Source organism: Danio rerio, chromosome 9 (assembly GCF_052040795.2).
Source record: "Danio rerio strain M-AB ecotype USA chromosome 9, GRCz13ab, whole genome shotgun sequence".
NCBI lineage: Eukaryota > Metazoa > Chordata > Actinopteri > Cypriniformes > Danionidae > Danio > Danio rerio.
In genome coordinates this window covers 23,546,907-23,571,039 of record NC_141029.1, presented here as the reverse complement: position 1 = coordinate 23,571,039, position 24,133 = coordinate 23,546,907, and the positions used below count along the sequence as shown (strand labels likewise).

General features: G+C 35.3%; 2 protein-coding genes across 6 annotated transcripts in view; both read right to left on the bottom strand.

Annotated features, from left to right (window-relative positions):
- The window catches only part of arhgef7a (Rho guanine nucleotide exchange factor 7a), a 180,189-nt gene that overhangs the window by 37,859 nt on the left and 118,197 nt on the right, over positions 1–24,133 (bottom strand). The gene's annotated exons all lie outside the window — the stretch shown is intronic.
- Positions 16,624–24,007, bottom strand: LOC148679657 (uncharacterized). The gene is made up of 3 exons (XM_088651110.1): positions 23,986–24,007; positions 18,675–19,945; positions 16,624–17,974 (listed from the first exon to the last, which is right to left on the bottom strand). The coding sequence occupies exons 1-3, from the start codon at positions 24,005–24,007 to the stop codon at positions 17,972–17,974; spliced, it is 1,296 nt and encodes a 431-aa protein (XP_088507236.1). The 3' UTR covers positions 16,624–17,971.

Sequence of the window (24,133 nt, the reverse complement as noted above, 5' to 3'; positions counted from 1 at the left end):
TATGATGACCATCCAATAAGCTAATTCAGAACCGTGTTTAAATTGTCACTAAATTGCAATATTCAAATCTCATAATTAAATAGAAAATAAGTCATATAATTGCAGAAAGGTCCACTTTTAGAGAAAAAAGAACCACCCATTTCCCCAGGCTGGCCTGATATGTATAAGATGCAACAGATGCATACATATGCTCTGGTTCATTATTATATTAGGCTACTTGGTACTTCAGACTTTTAATGGCCCATCTGATTTTACAGAAGATAAAACAGCTCAGTTTTACCTATATACAAAGTAAACGAGTGAAGGAATTATATGTCTATAGTAGTACAAGAGTAGTGCAGACTACTAGAATGCATATAAATATAATTATAATTATTAAATATGCAGCAATGTTTATGCAGTGCAATTCAGTAGACCAATAGTGCTAATTAATTGAACAAATAAATAAATTATATTTGATAAATACACTTTAGCATGACTCATGTAATTCTTGAAGATATTTTTGCTTGAAATTGTGCTTATTTTTGATCATATACTGTATAAATGACTTTATAAGGTTAAGATGTAAAAGTTTCTCTCTTTGCTTATCTTTTCTTTCCTTTATAGAAATTACAGAGATCAAAGTAAAAAAAGTAAAGAAGATATAGAAATGTGTGTATATTTTACATTCACTGCAAAACAGTACAAGAAAAGGGACAAACACTCCACAAATATTGATGATAAATTTTGAGAAAATGCGCCATAAAATAAAATGATTGTTCACTCTATTATGATTACACTTTGCAGTGACTCCAAAAATTCTGCATTCTGTACTGTAGTGTCTGGTCAACTATAATCCTGCAGATCCTGACTATTGTGAATATGGCATTTTGATATAGATGCTGAAACAACATACTGTGCGGCCCAACATGAAAAAATACTTAATCATCAATCAAGAGGGCATTGCTAAATATGGCTGGAAATGGGGTTTCGGCATTCAGAAAAAAAGACTCAAATGCATTTAAATCTCATTGCTTAAAAAAAGTCTTAACACTCATGAATGCATTTGAACAGCAAGAAGACTACAAACAACCACCTATTCTCCAACTATGACAAAAGAGAGAATTGCTACAGAGTAAGTTTGAGAAAAAGCAACAAAACAAGGTATTCATACCTCAGTGCGTTGTACCAAAACACAGATTACAATTTAAATCGTGAATCAAATCCACATACTGTAGCTTTCCTACTCGCTCCTGTGAAAGTTTTGTAGAGTATGATGAAATGAGAGGAAAAGGTCTCAATGAAATCCGAACATAAGTGTAACACAAGCATTGCAAGAGACACATTTGGACGTATAGCAGATGTAAAGGGGCCCATCAAAATAAAGGGAAATCCAGTATAAAATATAAATGCTACTTGTCCTGCCTTATGAATGTACACTCCAATTACATGCGTGACTACTTGCTACTTAGCCCCTAGTGCAAATTCATCTCTGGGGCCATTTACAACACAAGAATTTCAGCCAAAAATAAGAAACTTTTTATAAGTTTTACTTTTGCCAGTTTGTTTACACAACTGCCTACTTTTGTAACTTAAACTTCATTCATTCAAAGTTTTTTCAGATGCTGCCATTTTCACACTTGGGTAAACACCCAAAAATGAGTTTCTTTGATGATATCATGTGCATCCATGGTACGTTTTTAGGGGAATGCAAATTCAAGTAAAGTGCAGACAAACAAAAACAATGGCGAAGTACGAGGTAGTGCTGATGTTTATAGGTTTCGTAAAATTTTATCAGCAAAGTGTTTGATCTAATTCACATTACAACCAAAAGCGAAGAGGCTTTTTACACTAGAAGAAACATTATACATAGACATGTGCGCCAAGCAGCTGAGGGCACTTCATTGCTGCCCTACATTTACTATTTACTAGTGTTTACTACAGCTTTTTTGGCTATTTTTTGCAGATATGTGTAATTGTGGATCATTTTGAAATCAGTGTCTACGTTTACATGGACATCAGTAATCTTTGAATCTTTTGAATGTTTCCTTCATGATCTTGTTTTACATGTTATATTACATAGTTTGATTAACACCACTGAGTCACCACGCTATCCACATTTCCTCTGGAGTTTTATGTAATTTTGTGTTTCATTTTTGATTTGTTGACTTTAACTGCAGTTCAGCACTTTCACTTTCATTCAGGAACATTTCACCACTGTGACAAACAATGGTATTGGATGCGAGTATGAATTAAGGACTGGTGGAAGAGTGTTGTTTTAATGGAATTTGGATACAGCAAGCCAAATGGGGAAAAGTCATGTGTCAGTTTGTGGTCCTTTACTGACTCTGTATAGGTGCAGAAAATAGTGTCAAACTGTCGTGTGTGTATGGAATATCCTGTCGTAAAACGTGGCGGAAATCCTACACAACTGTAATAGTTTGATAGCAGCGTTTACATGTTTGTACTGCACTTTAATAATGCAACGAATATCGGCATACTCCACGTCTAATTCGATTTTTGGTTAGTTCAATTATGGATTAAGGTGATCAAAAATTGCTGTTGACATGGTAGACTCCTAATAAGAATATTGTCTTAATCATATTGAAATCTGATTATTGGTGTCCATGTAGACTTACTCATTGTTGTGTCATGAAACTTTTTCAAAACACAAGGGAAAAGTTTTTTTTTCCATTTTGTATAAACGTAGCCTAAGACCTAATGACCAGCTGGCGCAACCCTACCCTGTGCATCCTGATGGCTAATATCCCACAGAGTGCAGTGACAGTCACGCTGTAGGGCAAACCGCAGGTTTCACCCCTGAACTTCTTTATGAGCATGGTATTCCAGGCGACTGATTCTGGCCCGTGCTCTGATGACTAATTGATTGGTGTTAATCTGCAGCTAAATGAAATATTCAGTTGATTCAGAGCTCGGCAGACAGGACTTGATGGGTCATGTGACCCCAGAGGTCATGTGATAGGGCTGCGTGAGAGAACTCATTAGCTGGCCTGATGATCAGTGGGCTGTTGGCTCGTTAACCCTGCGGAGGATTGGTTTCACTCCCAACCTCGGCCTGGTCACAATCCCGAATGGCAAGGGGAACAATGAGCTTTTTCTTTTTTTCTCGCTGAGATCAGCTGCCCGCAGTGTGTCTGCGCCGTTAAGAGTTAAACGCACAAGCTCCTGAAAACAAATTATAACGTGCCTTTGTCTCCTCAGCTCCATATTGTTATTACATGGCCACAGTCCATAGGCTGACACTCAAACGCAGGGATGTGGACGCAAGCTCACCCTTCCCCCCACCATTTCATCTGCGGAAATGGCCCTGTGCACTGCAGCACGCGTAAAAGTGCACTCCAGTCTTTCAAAAACACCTTCACTTTGCTCTCAGCGGCAAAGCCTTTGAACTGGTCCTTTCAAAAATGCTGCCCTTGTAGCCATGAATAATATTTGCCAGGTGTTAGAGAGAGTGACGGAGAGAGAGAGAGCGATGGAGAGAGAGAGAGAGCGAGGGAAGAGCTGTCTAAGGTCCTGGTGCTTGAGGTGGAGGGAGCAAGAGGCCTGCTTATTAGTCGTCGTTTATTGGTTCCTTGACACAAACACACACACACACACATACCATACACACACACACACACACAAATAAATGCATGCACACTCGATTACACAATCACACAAACATGCTCACAGGTACACACACACACACACACACACAAGCAAGATGAAAGATGAAAGGCTTGGCTTTTCCCTATACCTTTAATTTAGAGTTTAAAAAGGGAGGGTGCAGGAGCTGCGGAGTTAGGGTCCACGTATAAATATGGAAGAAGCCACATGAAGAGACTATACACACTTTTACAGTTTCATTACTCTTTAAGGAGATTTTCAATGCTTCTAACTACACTGTTATTAGCAGAGTTACTGGTTCATGACAAAAAAAAATGATTTTGACTGCCCAAGGTAGTACATTTACATGCATGTAAATTCTTAAGTATGACTAAAATTGTACCAGCAGACCTAGATAACAAATTTTTTACTTTGGCATTTTCTATTATATAAATATATTATATTATATAAACTAAAACTGGAAGTAGGCCCAATCCTAATTCTGTTTTTGTACCCCTTCCCCTTGATCCTTGAAACAGAGTGTAAAGGAGAAGGGCTTTAAAATTGATTTACATCGTGGCCATATTCATCCATGTAAATACACAAAAACAACATTAACATTATAGCAGACACTGTAAAAAGGCCATTCCTAGCCAGTAGACTTTTCTGACAGAGTATTTGAGTGTCATCGAGTGACAGATGTAAAATTTTGTTGTGGGACTGCAGTAGGAGTTATTATTAGGGATTTTAGATAGCAAAATTTAGCGGTTTTAATTTCAGCTTTTTTTTTTATATAAGTATTTTAAAATCTTAATTTGTGTATCTCCTTTTTGTGCAGCCATTCTGCTGTTGTAGACATTTTCTTGGTCCTAAAAATCTCAGTCTGAGGGGGTCTCTGGCCCTTTCCCTTAGCCCTTCACCTTCAAGAGGAAGGGCTAAGGGGTAGAATTGGGATTGGACCTTAGTGTGTTCTGCTCTAGGTCCTTATTTTTGACTTTGCATTGTTCATTAATTAATCATTTTCTTTTCGGCTTAGTCCCTTTATTAATTGTCACAGTGGAATTAACCGCCAACTTATCCACCATATGTTTTTACGCAGCGGATGCCCTTCCAACCGCAGCCCATCACTGGGAAAGATTTTGCAATGTATCAAGTATAATTAGATGAAGAGGCAGATAACATCTGTAGTCTTTATATTTTTAACCTTGTGTACAGTACATTTAGTTTTCTCAGTCTTTTTAACGTATCTAGCCCTTCCTCTTTTTAGAGCTGTCAATCTTCAGTGTTTTTTGTGATCTCCCAGGTGCACTTTTTCCATGCATTAACTTTTATTTACCAGTGTGTGAACAGCCAGCCTTATCTCCCGAGGAAATGTCAGTTTAGTGGCTAATTTGTTCAGTCATAAATTGTACAATTTTAAAAAGGAGGTGTGGCACCCAACCCCACCCCTAAACCCAACTGTCAACCCAATTAGCCACTAGATAAAAAAATTACAAATTGCCATGAGATTGTGTTTGAACAGCTTGTAACCATAGTTTTTAAAATGAAACCTTCCCCAACTTCCTACAGTGGGTCTATGAAGGCCTGCAGACTCTAGACAGATGTGGCATTTATAAACATTTGAAAGCCTCTCTTTGGTTCTATAACTTGAAACTAATGCTTTTAACGTTTAAGATATTTTAACTTCATATTTAAGTCTGATTAAAGTAGTACAAAACTTTAGTTTGGTATATCAAGGCATTATGTTACAATAGAGGGAGGTAATTAAGGGACAAGATGATCCAAATGCAATGAAGTGGAATAAAGCAGAATACAAAGAAGAAGCATACAGAGAATCCAGGGTAAACAAACAAACAAACAACCTTATCAATAGAAAAACCACATCAGTGTACAAAGACTCACAAACGAGGACTGAAACACTAGGGTATGTCCAGCTGTGAAATGTTGTACAATGAGTTGCCTTCACGCCCCAAGTTTATTTATTGAATATTAAAAGTTCTTAGAATCATTATTATTAGTAGTAGTAGCAGACTAGCAGTATCATTTCTATGTTAAAGGGAGTTCTAACTATCCGCATCAGTGATGTGTGAAGTTTCTGTTTTAAAATTGAAGGTTTCTATTTCTGCAATGTCGCAGTTGAACAACAGCTTAAACTATTATGACAATGATCACCTCAAGTGCTGATAATGTGCTTTACTCTCTGTTCACCTAAATCTGAAAATATCGTCATTGTTTTGTCACTCATCCTTTACTTGTTCCAAACCTTTGCCTTTAGGAGCTACTTTTTTTTTTGCTGAACACAAAAGAAGATATTTTAAATAAATCTGGAAACCTGTAACCACTGACGTCCATAGTATTTTTCCTACTACAGAAATCAATTACTACAGGTTTTCAACTTTCTTCAAAACTTAGAGTTTGACAGAAGGAAGCTATGTTTGTAACCACTTGAGGGTGAGTAAACTTTCATTTTTAGGTTAACTACCCATTCAAATACTGTTTTACAATACATTTATTGCTATACTAAAAGTGCTACCAGATCATTTACCTCAGACTTTGAAAATAAAATAACTTAAAAATGAACAGTTGAACTATAAATGCAAACCAAAATCAGCCACTCGCCAAATACTTTGACAACATAAAAGAGGTATTTCTTCATTACATTATAAATCTGTCCATTTGGTGAAGAGTGCAGTGGATTATTCTACTCTCTTTAACGTCTGTGGTAATTAAATGTTGTGGACAGGCAAACTGTTTGTAGTGTGTTGTTAGAACACAGTGTTAAAGTATTGCAGAAAATGCAAAGACAACATTGTCTGGAGGAACAAAACTTAATAAAACTGAAAGAGCTTTAAACATAGACATGCTTAGTAATCTAAAGTCTATTACATTATGAAGTATTTCACCCATAGTTTAAAATGTACTGGAATGACATAATGGCTAATAAGATGACACGGCACACCTGGGAAGAATGAATCTAAAATAGACTATGGCTGTTTCTAAATTCCAAGAAAACAGACATGCGTTTTTGTAGAGACCGATCTTGCCAGGTCACCTCGGAAGAACATACTCAGGAGACCAGGAGAACAGAGAACAAGTCCTGTGAGAAATGACATGCTGCGTTCTTCCTGATGGTCACATGACCTTCTCACATTTTTAATGGAAAATTATTTTAACATTACAGCATTCATGCAAAAATTTATAGTTTTTTCTCTTTTCAAAATATGTATGCACAAGGACTTTAAAAATATATGTTGCACAATATAAATAAAGCTGATTTTAATATTCATTTTAGCTTAATGTGTTTATGCCTTTATTAAGATGTTCATGGTAATGTTTATATTTGCCGTTTTATTTAGGGAAACTCCTGACTGATAAAAAGGCTAAATCTCTAAACTTTAATAATAAATCTATATTAAATGCCCCGCTTCCCACCTCCAGTAGCAATGACTTCTAAGAGTTTTCTGGGAAGTCTGCAACGGTGCGTCCTCGATATCAAGATAACATCCGGGAAGTTTCACGCGTCCTCCGTTCTTGCGGTCTTGAGTTTTGCAACTGAACTTTGGCAGTTGATGATGACGTTACACAAGGACGCAAGATCGCTGAAGAACGCATATTGAGAAATAGCCTATATACTGTCTGACAGACAGGAAGTAACGTAAAAGTCCAAAACATAAGACACTCAACTGGGACCTTGACACATTATATCATGTTTATTATGTTACATGTACAAATATGCGACCACAAGTAATTCATTTCTGCAAGCTCCTCAATCCTCCAAATGTATTCTTTAATTGTTAGTTGTAGAATATATGTATTTATTATGACTTCACTATAACTGTTCATAAAAACCAACTTGAGCTCATGAACACATCTAGACCAGTTTGAACAAATCCTTATGTCAACAGAGATTACCATACTGAATCAGAAGAGTGATTTTGATGTAATTCTTTTGGTCAGTGTTACAAAAAATTCTAAAATTGCTTGCAATTTAGTAAACACTCACACTGTAAAAAAAAAAAGTTAAGTAAACTTAAAATAATTAGGCAACCTATCACACATAGCTTTTTGAGTTAACTCAACAAACAGGGTTTGAAGACCAGTGAACTCAAAATATTTTGTTGAATTCTTTAGTTCTCTGAACAAAAAGTATCATGTTCACCCAACAAGACATTTTTGTTTGCTGAACAAAAAATATCATGTTCATTCAACAAGACATTTTTGTTTGCTGTACAAAAAATATCATGTTAACCCAACAAGACATTTTTGTTTGCTGAACAAAAAATATCATGTTCAACCAACAGGATATTTTTGTTTGCTGAACAAAAAATATCATGTTCAACCAACAGGATATTTTTGTTTGCTGAACAAAAAATATCATGTTCAACCAACAGGATATTTTTGTTTGCTGAACAAAAAATATCATGTTCAACCAACAGGATATTTTGTTTGCTGAACAAAAAATGTCATGTTCACCCAACAAGATATTTTTGTTTGCTGAACAAATATTATCATGTTTACTCAACAAGATCTTTTGTTTGCTGAACAAAAATTTTCACGTTTATTCAACAAGATCTTTTGTTTACTGAACAAAAATGATTATGTTTACCCAACAAGATTTTTTTAGTTTACTGAACAAAATAAAACAAACTGATTCATTATGCATTTACTATTAATTTTTAGGATTCAAATTAAATACACAAGAATAGTCAATTCACTTTTTTTTATTTTTAACTGTGTTCAAATCACAATCCAAAACATTTGCATACAAAATCAGCATTTGACATTAGCCGTGTTCAGCATTGGGCTAGTTTGTACACAACTAGTACTGAATGTTTCCAGATTTGAAAAGATTGTACACTGCCTCAACATAAAATAACTGGCAACCTTACTAAAACCAAGCTATTAGTGTGTCTAAACACTCAAACCAGGTGAATATACAATCATCTAATCAGAGTAAACCCTAAAAGCCACTCCATTCATACAGTCTTTAAAGTGTACTGCACTTTTGTCAACAAAGTACATAAAGTCCAAAAACAGACCTCAAAACATTGAAACAGTGGCACATTAGGAAGTGGTCACGGGTCAGTTGCCGTTACTGTGTGGAGTTTGAATGTTCTCCCTGCGTTCACGTGGGTTTCCTTTGGGTTCTCCGGTTTCCCCCACAGTCCAAAGACGTGTGGCACAGGTGAATTGGGTAGGCTAAAATTGTCCGTAGTGTATGTGTGAATGAGTGTGTATGGATGTTTTCCAGAGATGGGTTGCAGCCGGAAGGGCATACGCTGCCTAAAACAAGTTCATTGCGCTGTGAAGACCCCAGATTAATAATGGGACTAAGCCGAAAAGAAAATGAATGAATGAATGAACTGAACTCTCGCAGATCATGTGCCACCAACCTCCATAAAACATGCTGAATCACTTAAAAAGTATATTTGAGTTCTTTTGGGTGTTCCATATTCAGTCTATACAAGAGGCTGAACAAGTAAGCGAAGGCTGCAGGCAGATGTGTGATATCCTGAAGTACTATGGCCTCCTCCAAGATTTTAGCGAGGTTCATCACATATTGCAGGGATGCAGAAGTGCCATTATCATCTTCCACCACAGTGAAGATTCCAATCCTTTAATCTCTGGTGCTGTGGTCTTCAGGGTCCGTGTCCTTATAGGAGATTAAGTAATGGGAAAATTAATTGATGTGTAATATTAATTACTACTTATTAATGTTATTACTATTATGCAAAGAAAATAAAAACATGTAATACTTTCGTACATACAAACAGTAACACTTTGAATAGTCTATAATATATAATAATTGAACAATATATTGACAACTTTTTAATATTTAGCAATTTTTTAAACTTTTATTTTACATAAAATTGCAAAGATTTACTTTTATTTGATACAGTTTCAATTGTGAAAGTTGTTTATTGTCCTGTTTAGAATATAACTGAGCCTTTAATTGTCATTCATAAGGGATTTATAAAGCATAAATAGTCCTCACTTTAGATTAGGTCACAACTGGATGAAGTTAAGCTCATAAAGCATATACTAACATACAAAGTAACTATTATTACATACCTTAATATTAGGATATTTAAATGTTAATTTGAATAGTTTATTAATCGTGTACTTAAGCATTCTGAATGATCTTAAAAACACCAACTATTCTTAAATAACTGGTTTGTAAATAATGCAATACTTAAATTAGTAATACAAATGAATCATTAAAGTCAAAAAAAAATACAATCATTGAGCACTTCATGTAGAGTTATGCTTAACAGAAAATAAATTAACTATTCGCTAATACTAAATAAATTATTTATAGCGTGCAGCTATTGAAAGTGTTACCAAGCAGACTAATAAATGTAGAATAGGGTATGAAAATGGGTAACTTACCAGACATATCTTGAGAAAGCAAGCAGAATTTTTACGAAGAAAAATTGGCAATCCCTCAAGAGCTGCTCTTTCTCGATCGGTGACAATATCAGTGACCTAAAGGAAAGTCATTTACAAAGGGTGTTTTACAATCTTATTGTTTTGTAAGTAAAAATGTACTTAGTACATTTAAATGAGCATAGTATTTTATTCATGCTGTTGAAAAAACACATGGCTTTATTTTTAAAAAAGAATTTTGTGGTTTCCATACAATGGAATTTGATAATGGTTGTGTTGGCAAATTTAGAAAAATGTTTAGTTTCATGTGACAATTACTTTGAGTTAAAAACTACAGCTATTATTTTCTATTTTCCTCTTTGAATGTATTCATTTGAAATGGTCACTCAAAACAAGTGAAACATCTGTTATTTATCTTACTTCCATCTCACAATCAAAACACAACTTGACACAATTAAAATTAATGCAAAAGGGCTGGACAATTAAATTGTTGCAATTACGTTTTATTAGACTGTATTACCTGAGCATGAAATTCTTGACAGGACAAAATATGTTGCACATGTTAAAAACATCAGACGGGTGTATAAGAAAAAAAAAAATCTTAATGAGTACCTGCTCATCCATCTTGTTTAAAGTTGTATCCATCTCTGGACCCATTGAATCCCTTCTTTTCTGTAGAGTTTCAGGAGAGGTGCTGTATATTTATCAAGTCACTCGATTAACTGTCTCAGGAGATCTACATTACAGATCTGAGAAAACTCTGTGCAGATCTACAATATTCAAAAAAAACATACATATTAATTTTTACACATAATATATATATATATATATATATATATTTATATATATATATATATATATATATATATATATATATATATATATATATATATATATATATATATATGTAAATGTAAATATTTAAATGTTCAAATGCTGAATACAGATGTATTTTGAATTACCTATAATAATAATGTTGTTTGTTATTTTTAGCATTATCATTACTATCTTGAATGAAACCAAAGCAATTGCAATAAAGTGACTTACCTCTTCCTTAAAGTCCAGGTTATCTCTCTCTAATTTCTTCCTGGCTAAATCTCAACAACTTCTTTTGGGCAAAGAGAAAAGGTTTCTTGCATCTGCTGGTGAATGACCGTCAAATTTCACTGATGATAACAAGTCTCACCTCCTCAAGGAAATCTTGCATTGAATTATGTCATTGTCAATATTTCAGTCCTTTTGAGCAAAAAGAAAGAAAAATATATATTTAGCCCTTTATATTTTTTATGTAAATAAAAGCTAGCTGACTGTTAAAGCAAGTTGGTCTGAATATGATAGACATTTAGTCGAGCTAACAAATCAAGCAATGAATTACATGAAAATCACACGATTTTCACACAAATTACACAGTTAAACACGTCACCGTTTGTTCCACTGGCTCTGGTTCGAAGGGAAAAAAGGTTATGATGTGCGCAATGCTGACAGCAATCTAGATAAACAGGACATAATGTTATATTTGACTTGGATACCTGATCTGGTATGTTATATGATACTCATTGTATTAATCGTGAGTTATTAAAGCAAATGACTCGATTGAAATCGCTATTTGTTTCAAATACATTCACTCTAAACTTTTATTGATGTAAATAGCCAAAACCAAGTGCACGAAACAAGTAACTCACGGCTAAATTATAACAAATAGTTCCGTATTAGGATACAAGCGCACATCAAAGCCAACATATCAAATAATATAACGTTAGATGACAACAAAAAAAGACATACATACCTATGATTTAGCAGAAACGTCGTTGGCCTGCTCTTAACTAGGGATGGCTGACGTGAAACTGATGTTTTGACACAGTGTCGAGATCCCGAAGCGCAAGTGTTTCGAATCACTGCACCGAAGCATGATCCGAAGCTCCCAAGTCACGTGACTGAAGTGTTTCGAAACACCTAGTCACGTGACTAAAGCGATTCAAAGCATCGATCAGCTTAGAAACGTTTCGAGACCTGGTGAATCCTAATTTGACTGCCAAGCTCTCCAAATTATCTTCGTCTGAAATGGCTTAGAGCACTGTGGGTTTGCTTATTGATTCTATGCTTAGCATGATGTTTTGGGTTCGAATCCCGACTTCGAAATCATGGTTTTATGTATTTTAATCATGTTTCTGTTTTGTGTAGCCTAAATAGGATACAGCTACAGTTACGCCATCAATTTAGCATCATTTTTGTAACACTGTAAAACAATAATAAATATTTTTACAGTATGGTTGGGTTTAGGGTTTGGGTAGACATTAATAAAATACAATAAATGGGAAATTTAATGAATAATATAAATAATTCTTGATAACTTCAGGCCACCGTTTTTGATCTAGCAACAACCCTGTTTTAAGACAAAAACAAGACATATTTATTCACAAATTGTTTATTCGGATATCAGACCAATGTTGAAACAAAACGATACAAGAGCAAAGCATTACCATCTGGTATTAAAGCATTTTAAAACAACTGCTACTGACTGGCTTCGAAATCTACTACTCCTGCATGGATGTCTGACACCTTAACCACTGTACTATGTTACTTGAAGGATTCCACATTCACAAAGTGGGGTTTAATCCCTCAATTTGTTCAATCGTTCTTTGCTGAAGCTGTTTCAGTGCAATATATATAAAAAATGACCACTAAATGTCACTGTAGAGTAAGGTTTCGAAACGTTTCGAAGCTTCGACACATTTGCTTCGACTGTTTCAGTGTTTCACGAAGCCTCGCTTTGCCCACCACTACTCTTAACCGCTCTATCACGGTCTCTGACATCATTAATACACTGGTAAAATAGATCGGGCAGTCAGATGGGTAGCACATCGCACAAAAACATGTATACAATTATATACAATCGATTATGAAAACGATTGACACGTAGCTCCGCAGAAAGAAAGATGGTTCGTTTTGTCGCGCGCACGTGACAGGTACCCCCTGCAGTGAGCTATGGAAGTAAATTGCGCATGCGTCAGAAGCTTATAAGGCGCATGCGCCAACAAGAAGGGCACGCATCAACGCAAAACTAAGAATTTTGTATTAGTTCAACGAAATATTTTAAGTTTTTCACATTGAAGCACCATATTTGTTGAACAAACTAACTATTATTTGTCAGCATTTCAAATGAAAATATTTAAATTCAGTTAACTTATTAATCTTTGTTCAGAGGACTTTTTGAAAGTTGGCGTTTTTACAGTGCATGCATTGAATAGTTTAGAGCAGTTTCTCACACTAATAACAGCAACAGAATTTAACTATGCAAAAAAAAGCAAAAACAAATAAAAAATGCTGGATGAGGTGGATACCTCCTGAAATCCACTGGAAACAAAACCTGCAAATGTCTTCTATTGCTTGTCAGCTATAAAGAAGCTCTTTTTAAGTAGCTTGTGGATGATTTTGTACTGCACCCATGTTTATACTCATATACTCATATATAAAATAGTATGAAACATGATACATGGTAAAATATATATTGTATTGATGGGGGGGTCTGTTCTGCAGAACTGATGAAAAGCTGTAACAGCTCCAGGTCAAGCAGAAAATGGTTGGGAAGGTACGGCAGAACTTCATAAATGAATTTAATTAGTTTTATAAAAATGTTTTGATGAGCCGCAACTTACATGAAATTGAAATGAAATAAGAAAACGGATTCGCTTTGACAGCTTTCTGCTTGTTGATGGCGATTACAAAACAAAAGAGTGAACCAAGATGGAAACAAAGAGAAAGAACATAAAGCAAAAAAAGACAATGAGGAGGAGAACGTGACGCGAGGCCACCTCTGCTGTGCCTGAACACCATAACCCCCCACTTTCACCCATTTATTGTGCAGCCGGGCCATATTGAAACCCACCTCTCCTCTCATGCTAGCTCAAGGTGGCTCTCATGAGCTAAACACTAATTGAGAGCTCCGGCGGTTTGAATGTGAATTCTGAGAGCGATGTTTGAATGGCGTCTGTCCTTGGGTTCAGCCTCATGAAGAGCGAGCGAAGGGCTGTGGAAGGCTGTGTCTATGTGTGTCCTCAGGTTGACGGTTTCAACCCACACACTCTCTCAGTCATGTGGCCTTGACTAAACTTCCATTATACAGCGCCGTGACCCCATAATGAGTTCGGTGCCCCGGCCTTGAGTGGAATATGCACCACTGCACCATTGTGCCTGCAAATATAGTCTAGGATGGGCTGAGAATGCCACAGCTTCAACCCGCTACCACAGGTCCCTCCAGAGTCCAAAGTGAGGAATTATGTTCTCATGATCTGCTGAAAAAGTTAGACATGCGCTTGGACAGGTGAGGTCTGCGTCAGCTCGTGGATGCCAATGTATGGCTCTACGTATTATCGATCTTAAAGATACTGCTTGAGCAGCTCTTTGTCTTCTCAAGGCCCAAGGAGCAAACTTGCGAACAGCAAGCACACAATCGCAGCACGAACTCTGCCATACGTTCGAATGGAGACCCCGAGTTATTCTACAGGTCAGCGGTGCAGTGATAAACGCTGGGCGCGCACATCTCTCAGCCATTGTTACCTACACAATAAGATGCTGCGCTGAGCTCTGCCATAGAGAAGCTTGAGGTAATTTAATCCATTGTGAATACCGATAATGACAATGTTTATTTCAGATGGAGACATCAGTATTGACTGTAACGCAGTACAAAATTGCTGTGCACCACAGGCCACACCAAATAGAGCTGCCATCCAGCTATGCAGAAGAGCAGAGAGCGTGCATTTGCGCACAATTGTGTGTGTCGACTACCGCCTATGTTATTTTTCGGGATGACAACAGCTCTGCAGTGATGCATGAAAAGGTAACTACATTTTGCGGTCTATTAGTATATTTACAAATGTGAACCAAATCAAAAGAAAGCTCAAAGGAAAGGATATTTGTAAGTGACTTTTAGAGAGCAAAAGACTGGAGAATTATGGTAGGAGGTCTGATATAAAACAGAGTTAATCTAATAAAAGAGCCAATTTCTGATAGTGATCATATTAATTGCTGTGCATATTTCTACTGCATTGAAGACTGCACTTGTAAATCAGCTAAGCACTGAAGAAAATCTAGTTTATTCACAAGGGCCCGTAACTTTTTAAATGAATTTATAAACATAACGTGCAAGAACATGTTGGATTGTAAATATATAAATATATAATCTGTAGTAATGTACTGTGAGCTTTACACAAGCAGCTCATGATAATGTTTTCAGCAGCTCAGCTCACAGTAAATACAGCTAAATGTGAATCTCATCTCTGCAAGTGCTGTGACTTTGAGTCAATTATAACATGCATTTAAAAACATAACGCGCATCAAATATCTGGACAACTTTATCAAGAGAAGGGTTTATAACTCCACAATTAACAAAACAAAAGCATTTCAAAGTGTCAAAAAGCCCAACAAATCTCTAGATATGTAATCGCACATTTAATTACACAATAATAAAAAAATAATTTTAATAATGATAATATTGATAATAATGATTATAATAATAAGGGGCGATGTAGTGGTGCAGTAGGTAGTGCTGTTGCCTCACAGCAAGAAGGTCGTTGGTTCGAGTCTCGCCTGGGTCAGTTGGCATTTCTGTGTAGAGTTTGCATGTTCTCCCCATGTTTGTGTGGGTTTCCTCTGGGTGCTCCAGTTTCCCCCACAAGCCCAAAGACATGTGGTAGAGGTGAATTGGGTAAGCTAAATTGTCCGTAGTGTATGTATGTGAATGAGTGTGTATGGATGTTTCCCTGAGATGGGTTGCAGCTGGAAGGGCATCCGCTGCATAAAATATATGCTGGATAAGTTGGAGGGTCATTCCACTGTGGCGATCCCAGATTAATAAAGGGACTAAATCAAAAAGAGAATGAATGAATGAATGAATAATAATAATAATAATAATAATAATAATAATACCACCACCAACAAACAACAACATCATATTATATAGTCATTAGTTAATAGTAATTAGTAGGGCCAGACAGAATCTGCGGACATTTTTTGCTGTTTTTGCAGAGAATTTTGTAAAAAATCTGCAAATTTATGCAAGACGATTTTGGGAGTGTCGTAACTAAAAACTTAATATATGAAAAAAAAAACATGCAAATCCAATTAGATCTACTTATTTGGTAAACAAAGCAAGTCCCATATATATCTACTAAGAGACAGAAAATATTACTTTACAAACTGTATTGTAAATAAATCATATGAACATTTTCAATTTAGTCAATATTATTACTGAAATTAATTTAAAAACTGAATAAATATACATTTACAAACATTTGTACAAGTTGACAAAATAGACTCAATGATGGGCTAAAAATCTGCAGATCTTTGCGTGCGCAGATTTCGTGTGCCTTAGTTATTAGTTATTAATATAGTAGAAGCAGACAGTAATAGATGTTACATTTAATAAAAATAAAAACAATTAAACAAATCAGTGAAGAAGTATTACTTTAATATTAACTGAACTGTAAAGTGTGTAAAGTGCTTAATAATAACAATAATAATGATTTTACATTTAAAGGGCACCTATGGTGAAAAATCTACTTTTCTAGCTGTTTGGACAGACATGTGTGTAAGTATAGTGTATATACTATCATATTGGGGTGAAATAAACACACCCAGTCCTTTTTTTTTTTTCAAATTGAACAACATAAAAACGGTGGACCAATTGGAGCGGTTTTCAGATCGACCGCAACTTTACGTAGGAGTGCTGTCCCCCGGCCCACCAATATTGATTGACATGTCTCCGTAGTAATGCATAAAATCATATCGACAAGACAGGACGAGCGCAAAGCAACCGGGAATAAAAGGTCTGTTCAGTTTGCTAGGATCATCAATCATCATCAGACGTGATCAAGAGTGAGTTTTACAAGTTTAACATGTTTTAAAACGTGTGCACGTGTGTAATGAAGTACAGCCATTCACTTCAGATTCACTTCATCAGCACAGCCGCGTGTCTCTCTCACTGTCTGTCTGTCTGTGTGTGTCTGTCTGTCTGTGTGTGTGTGTGTGTGTGTGTGTGTGTGTGTCTACACTATGTATGTGTGTGTGTGTGTGTCTGCGTGTGAACTCATTGTTACAACTCCACAAAAAAATGCATCAAATACTGATTGGTAAAGTTCTTACTGTAGTATTTCTCACAAACGTTATGTGAGATCTGCTTCCTGAGGCAGCCGAGGGCAGCGATTGAGGCATGTTGCCAACAGGCACATGGGAACAGTGGGCGGGGATGACTAGCCTTAAAGGCCCAGTGCAAAAAAACAGCAACAACCTTTCCCCAGCTATAATACAGACACTTTAAACAGCTATGATAAATAATCTGATGGGTGTTTTGAGCTGAAACTTTACAGACACATTCTGGGGACACAAAAGACTAATATTTAATATGGAAAAAGGGGTAACCTATGTGCCCTTTAAAATAAATACTCTACAAGATGATAATCTATAAACTTAGAATAGATGTGTTACAATAAATAGTAAAACTGTAAATAGAATAAATAACAATAAAAAGCTACAAATAATGAACAGGCAGACAGCATGAATTACAAATAAATAATACAACAGTCGGACAATCGATCTGCCAATAGACTTACAGTAATATGCAAAATGTGTTAAAGCTGAAAGTGTACAAATACATTTTAACATATATAATATGTTAAATTTTTAAAAATATCTGACGATATAACAAATAACAATCTGCAAATGATAAACAAGATTGCAATTATACAATTTTTAATTACTACTACTACTACCAATATTACTGCAACTACGACTTCTACTACTACTATTACTAATATTACTACAATTACTACTTTTACTATGACTTCTACTACTACTACTAATATTACAACAACATCAACTACTACTACTATTACTACAACTACTTCTACTACTACTAATATGATGACAACAACAACAACTACTACTACTACTATTACTACAACTACTTCTACTAATATGATGACAACAACAACTACTACTACTACTACTATTACTACAACTACTTCTACTAATATGATGACAACAACAACTACTACTACTACTACTATTACTACAACTACTTCTACTAATATGATGACAACAACAACTACTACTACTACTACTATTACTACAACTACTTCTACTACTACTAATATGATTACAACAACAACAACTACTACTACTATTACTACAACTACTTCTACTAATATGATGACAACAACAACTAATACTACTACTATTACTACAACTACTTCTACTACTAATATGATTACAACAACAACAACTACTACTACTATTACTACAACTACTTTTACTACTACTAATATGATTACAACAACAACAACAACTACTACTATTACTACAACTACTTCTACTACTACTAATATGATGACAACAACAACAACTACTACTACTACTACTACAACTACTTCTACTACTACTAATATGATGACAACAACAACAACTACTACTACTATTACTACAACTACTTCTACTACTACTAATATGATGACAACAACAACTACTACTACTACTACTATTACTACAACTACTTCTACTACTACTAATATGATTACAACAACAACAACTACTACTACTATTACTACAACTACTTCTACTAATATGATGACAACAACAACTAATACTACTACTATTACTACAACTACTTCTACTACTAATATGATTACAACAACAACAACTACTACTACTATTACTACAACTACTTTTACTACTACTAATATGATTACAACAACAACAACAACTACTACTATTACTACAACTACTTCTACTACTACTAATATGATGACAACAACAACAACTACTACTACTATTACTACAACTACTTCTACTACTACTAATATGATGACAACAACAACAACTACTACTACTATTACTACAACTACTTCTACTACTACTAATATGATGACAACAACAACTACTACTACTACTATTACTACAACTACTTCTACTACTACTAATATGATTACAACAACCTCAACTACTACTACTATTACTACAACTACTTCTACTACTACTAATATGATGACAACAACAACAACATCTACTACTACTATTACTACAACTACTTCTACTAATATGATGACAACAACAACTACTACTACTACTATTACTACAACTACTTCTACTACTACTAATATGATGACAACAACTACTACTACTACTACTATTACTACAACTACTTCTACTACTACTAATATGATTACAACAACAACAACAACTACTATTACTACAACTACTTCTACTACTACTAATATGATTACAACAACAACAACAACTACTACTACTATTACTACAACTACTTCTACTACTACTAATATGATGACAACAACAACAACTACTACTACTATTACTACAACTACTTCTACTACTACTAATATGATGACAACAACAACAACTACTACTACTATTACTACAACTACTTCTACTACTAATATGATTACAACAACAACAACTACTACTACTATTACTACAACTACTTCTACTACTACTAATATGATGACAACAACTACTACTACTACTACTATTACTACAACTACTTCTACTACTACTAATATGATTACAACAACATCAACTACTACTACTATTACTACAACTACTTCTACTACTACTAATATGATGACAACAACAACATCTACTACTACTATTACTACAACTACTTCTACTAATATGATGACAACAACAACTACTACTACTACTACTACTACAACTACTTCTACTACTACTAATATGATTACAACAACAACAACTACTACTACTATTACTACAACTACTTCTACTAATATGATGACAACAACAACTACTACTACTACTATTACTACAACTACTTCTACTACTACTAATATGATGACAACAACAACAACTACTACTACTATTACTACAACTACTTCTACTACTACTAATATGATTACAACAACAACAACAACAACTACTACTATTACTACAACTACTTCTACTACTACTAATATGATGACAGCAACAAAAACAACTACTACTACTACTACAAATCTTACTACAACTGCTTCTACTACTACTGATACTAATAATAATAATAATAATAATAATAATATCAATAAAATGTAATGTACACTGTAAAAAATTGTTGTTAAAAAACGGTCAGATTCCACAGTAAAATAATGTGTTTTCACTAAAACAGTAATATTCTGTTAAAACAGTGCATTCTGGGTAACATTTTGTTTTCGAGAAAGTAACCAACTGAAGAAAACTGTGAGCTAACAGAGGCTGTTTCTCAATATGCGTTCTTCAGCGGTCTTGCGTCCTCGTGTTCTCGTGAAACGTCATCATCAGCTGCCTAAGTTCAGTTCCAATACTCAAGACCGCAAGTACGGAGGACGCGTGAAACTTCCCGGATGTGATCTTGATATCGAGGACGCACCGATGCAGACTTGAGCACCGAACTTGCTCTGGAAGTCCCAGAAGTCATTGCGACTGAAGGTGGGAAGCGCTGCATTTTATTTAGATTTATTATTAAAGTTCATAGATATGAATTATTTACCTCAGGAGTTTCCCTAAATGAAACGGTGACAGTAAACATTACCATGGACATCTTAAGGAATAAACACATTAAGGGTGTTTGTTTGCTGAAATTCGTATTAAAATCTGTTTTATTTATGTTGTGCAACATATATTTATAATGTTTTTATGCAAAGTATATATTTTGAAAAGGGGAAAAACAATAAATCGTTGTATGAATGCTGTAATGTTTAAATAATTTACCATTTAAAACACGTGAAGGTCATGTGACCATCAGGAAGAACGCAGCATCTCAATTCTCAAAGGACGCGTTCTCTGCCCTCGCGGTCTCCAGAGTTCGTTCTTCCGAGGACACTTGGCAAGACCGGTCTCCACAAGAACACAAATCCGTTCTCTGCGTTCTTGGAATTGAGAAACAGCCAGAGTTCAGATTCGACGTTTTTGAAGTCTGTGTTTAAATCACACTTTGTGCCCTTGTTCACTATTCCATCAACTAGATCACCAATATAGTTCACCTGACAGTTTTAATGAACATTAATGAGAGAATTTAGACACTGATGAACACCTGCAGTTAATAATCACAAGTCCTGAAGGAAAGAAACACAAACAGTGACGTCAGTTACAGCATTAAATAAAATCAAGTAAAATAAAACACCTTCAGTCTCAGCAGAGGATCATTAAACAACTCCACAAACAACAGCAGACACACTTATTACTGACTAATTTGACTTCCATACTATTCACATTGAGATCCAACAGAAATTTAGGTGTTTTTCGTGTAACCGTAATGGAGTGAGGGGCTGGTTTAGTTGGTGTCTTCACCCTTGAACTTATTTAATTAGACTTTCCTGCTGCTGTAAAAGCTGAGTTTACAAAACACTTTTATTCTAGCAATAATGAGGGAAAGTCAATAGATAGATTAATCTACTTGTCTGGAATTAGTTCTGATAAATGTTTAGGTATAAATCTGGATGAAGTGTATCATGCAATACATTTTATGCTTAGTTTTAATAACATCATATAATAACATAATAACATTAAATTTCCCAGCATGCATTGCGGCATGAATAAATGTAGTATAATGGTCTTACAGTTTTCTTTATTTGCGTTTTATTCTGCTTTTGTTTATGTTTAGACTTTTAGTTGCCTGTTTGTGAGTTAAACTATTAATTTTGTTACTTGTCGCCATAGTTGAGGTTCATATGCTGATTATTGATGTCTGATTGAGTGCAACTTACATCATAGAGCAAGGTGTTTTTGTCCAAGATATTTTTAAAAACTTCCAGAAATCATTGCCACATATATTGTGAAACAATAGAATAAACATTGAATAAGAGCAGTAAATAATATTACATTAAATTAGAACAGATTCTGCCATTTAATAGCAACATGAACATTACCAGACATTATTTAGGTTTTTGGCTGGCTTGCCACATCAAATGAGTTTTTTAAACAAAGCTCTTAACAATTGCAGCAGCCAAAATATATTATTGATAATGATGTCAGGGCTAAAAGCCCAACTAAAGCAAACTCTGTTCTCCAGGATGGTGACGTAAAATGTTACCCTTACTCTCAAGAACTTTAGTAGATGTTATAAAAAAATAAAAGTTTCAGTAATAAGTGTAGCTGGTGATGATGTTTGTAGAGTTGTTTAATCATCCGCTGATAATTTAAATGATTTAATCATTTGTTGACCTTCAGGTTATTTTATTATAAAGCTGTGACTAAAGTTGTAGTTTTGAATGTTCTGTTCTTGTTTTTTCCCTTCAGTATTTCTTCATTTGTTCGTCGTTAATCCTCAATCATCATTTAATTAGTCAATTGATTAATTCATTTACTTCAGCTTTGCTACGTTTCTTGAACACTCAGTAGTGTGGACACTTCAATTAAAACTGAATTATATGCTCTGGGGTTTAAAGGGTTAAAGGTGTGAGAGGTAAAATCACAAGAGTAAAATGTATTTTAACAGTAATTTACTGTTAATTTAAACTACGGAAATAGACTGTAAAAAAACAGTAGATTGCTGGCAACCACAGCTGCCAGTAGTTTACTGTTAAATAAAGGAAAAAACAGTATTTTACTGTAAAACTTGAAGCTAATTTCTTCTGTGTGTCACCGTTGTGGAGGAGAGTAGAGCCAGTGTATGAGTTAAAGATGAACAATGAACTGCTGATGTTATTCTGCATGTTTCTCTATTTAAAGATAGCGGCTGTTTAGTTGCTGATGCATTCAGAATCTCTCTGGTAGTTCCAGATTTACATGCATGTGTGCTGTTGTGAAATGTAAGTCATTAGAGTTAAACCGAACTTTTCTAATTAACTAAAATAAGTTATCGTTATAAGTATACTTCTAAGCATGTATAGCACATTACTTCATAAACTCATTCAGCAGTTGGCCAATTTGAGGCAGTTGCTTTCAGTGAACAAAATGAGTTCCCTTGAGTATTGTGTAAATCAATGTAGTCCATGTATTTTTACAGCAACATACTGTAAAATAACAGTACATTGCTGGCAACTGCAGCTGCCAGTATTTTACTGTTTTTTAACGGGACAATTTTTAACAGTGTAATGTAATGAATGTAGATTATTTTTGGCTGGTTTTCTCAAGTCACTGGCCACTGACAAAATGTTAGTGTTAGGCCCTGAAATCACACCAGTGACAGAGGTGAGCACTTGATCCGATGCCGTAAATGCACACATCCATAAAAATAACCCATACCATTAATGGATCCATGAGCACAAAGGCTTTGAATAGGTCCTCAACAACCTTGATTTAAGACAGCAACACAATGTGACAAAAATTTGTGTTTGAGGACATGTTATTATTATTTTTCCCCTCATAACACTTACACACTCTTGTCCCTCCCCCCATTTCACTATCCCATTACCCACGACCCCCCTCACTCCTCTGAGAGATGCACCTGAATAGGAATAGCATGTTCTTTAGATTTGCATCTGCTGTTAGGCACTCGCTGCATCACGGGCTCTGAAAGCTCCCTGAATGGAAGCTCTTCAACGAGCTGCACACCTTGTTCTGCAAGGCTAATTAAGGCCCGACAATTAGCCATGCAGGAATCAGGACCGTTGTTTCCTCGCTGACATTTGTAACTGATAAAGTCGAAGAGAAAGGCCGTGTCACGCTGATGGGGATGAACAAATCGCTCTCATTTGAAATGCGACAACCCAAATCTTAGTTCGCTTTTTCAGATGGAGCTGAACTTTGGCCATTAGCTCCGGGGCCCTGGCGCTGACACCTAATAAGCATAAAATCTGATAAGACAGGGAGCACGAGGAAACAAGCGAGGCCGTCGAGCTCCAACACAACAGGACAGATGTCTTACTCAGCTGGTTCAAAGGGAAGCTAAAGAACACTGGGGCTGCTAATGTGATTTAGCTAGAATGCATTCAGGTTAAAGGTTACATTGAGACCGCCGGGCAGCAGCAAAACAGATGACAACTGTGAAACTAACCATGACAGATGGGAATTAAAGAGACTGGCTGAACTCACACAGAACCATGTCAAGAGTCATTTCCTCTGGTCTCGCGAACACTTATCTCAATCTCTGACAGCAACAGATTAAACAGGATTGACATATAGAAGAACGTGCTATACTGTACATGTTTTATTCTGACTTTGGGATTGTTTAATGCCTTTT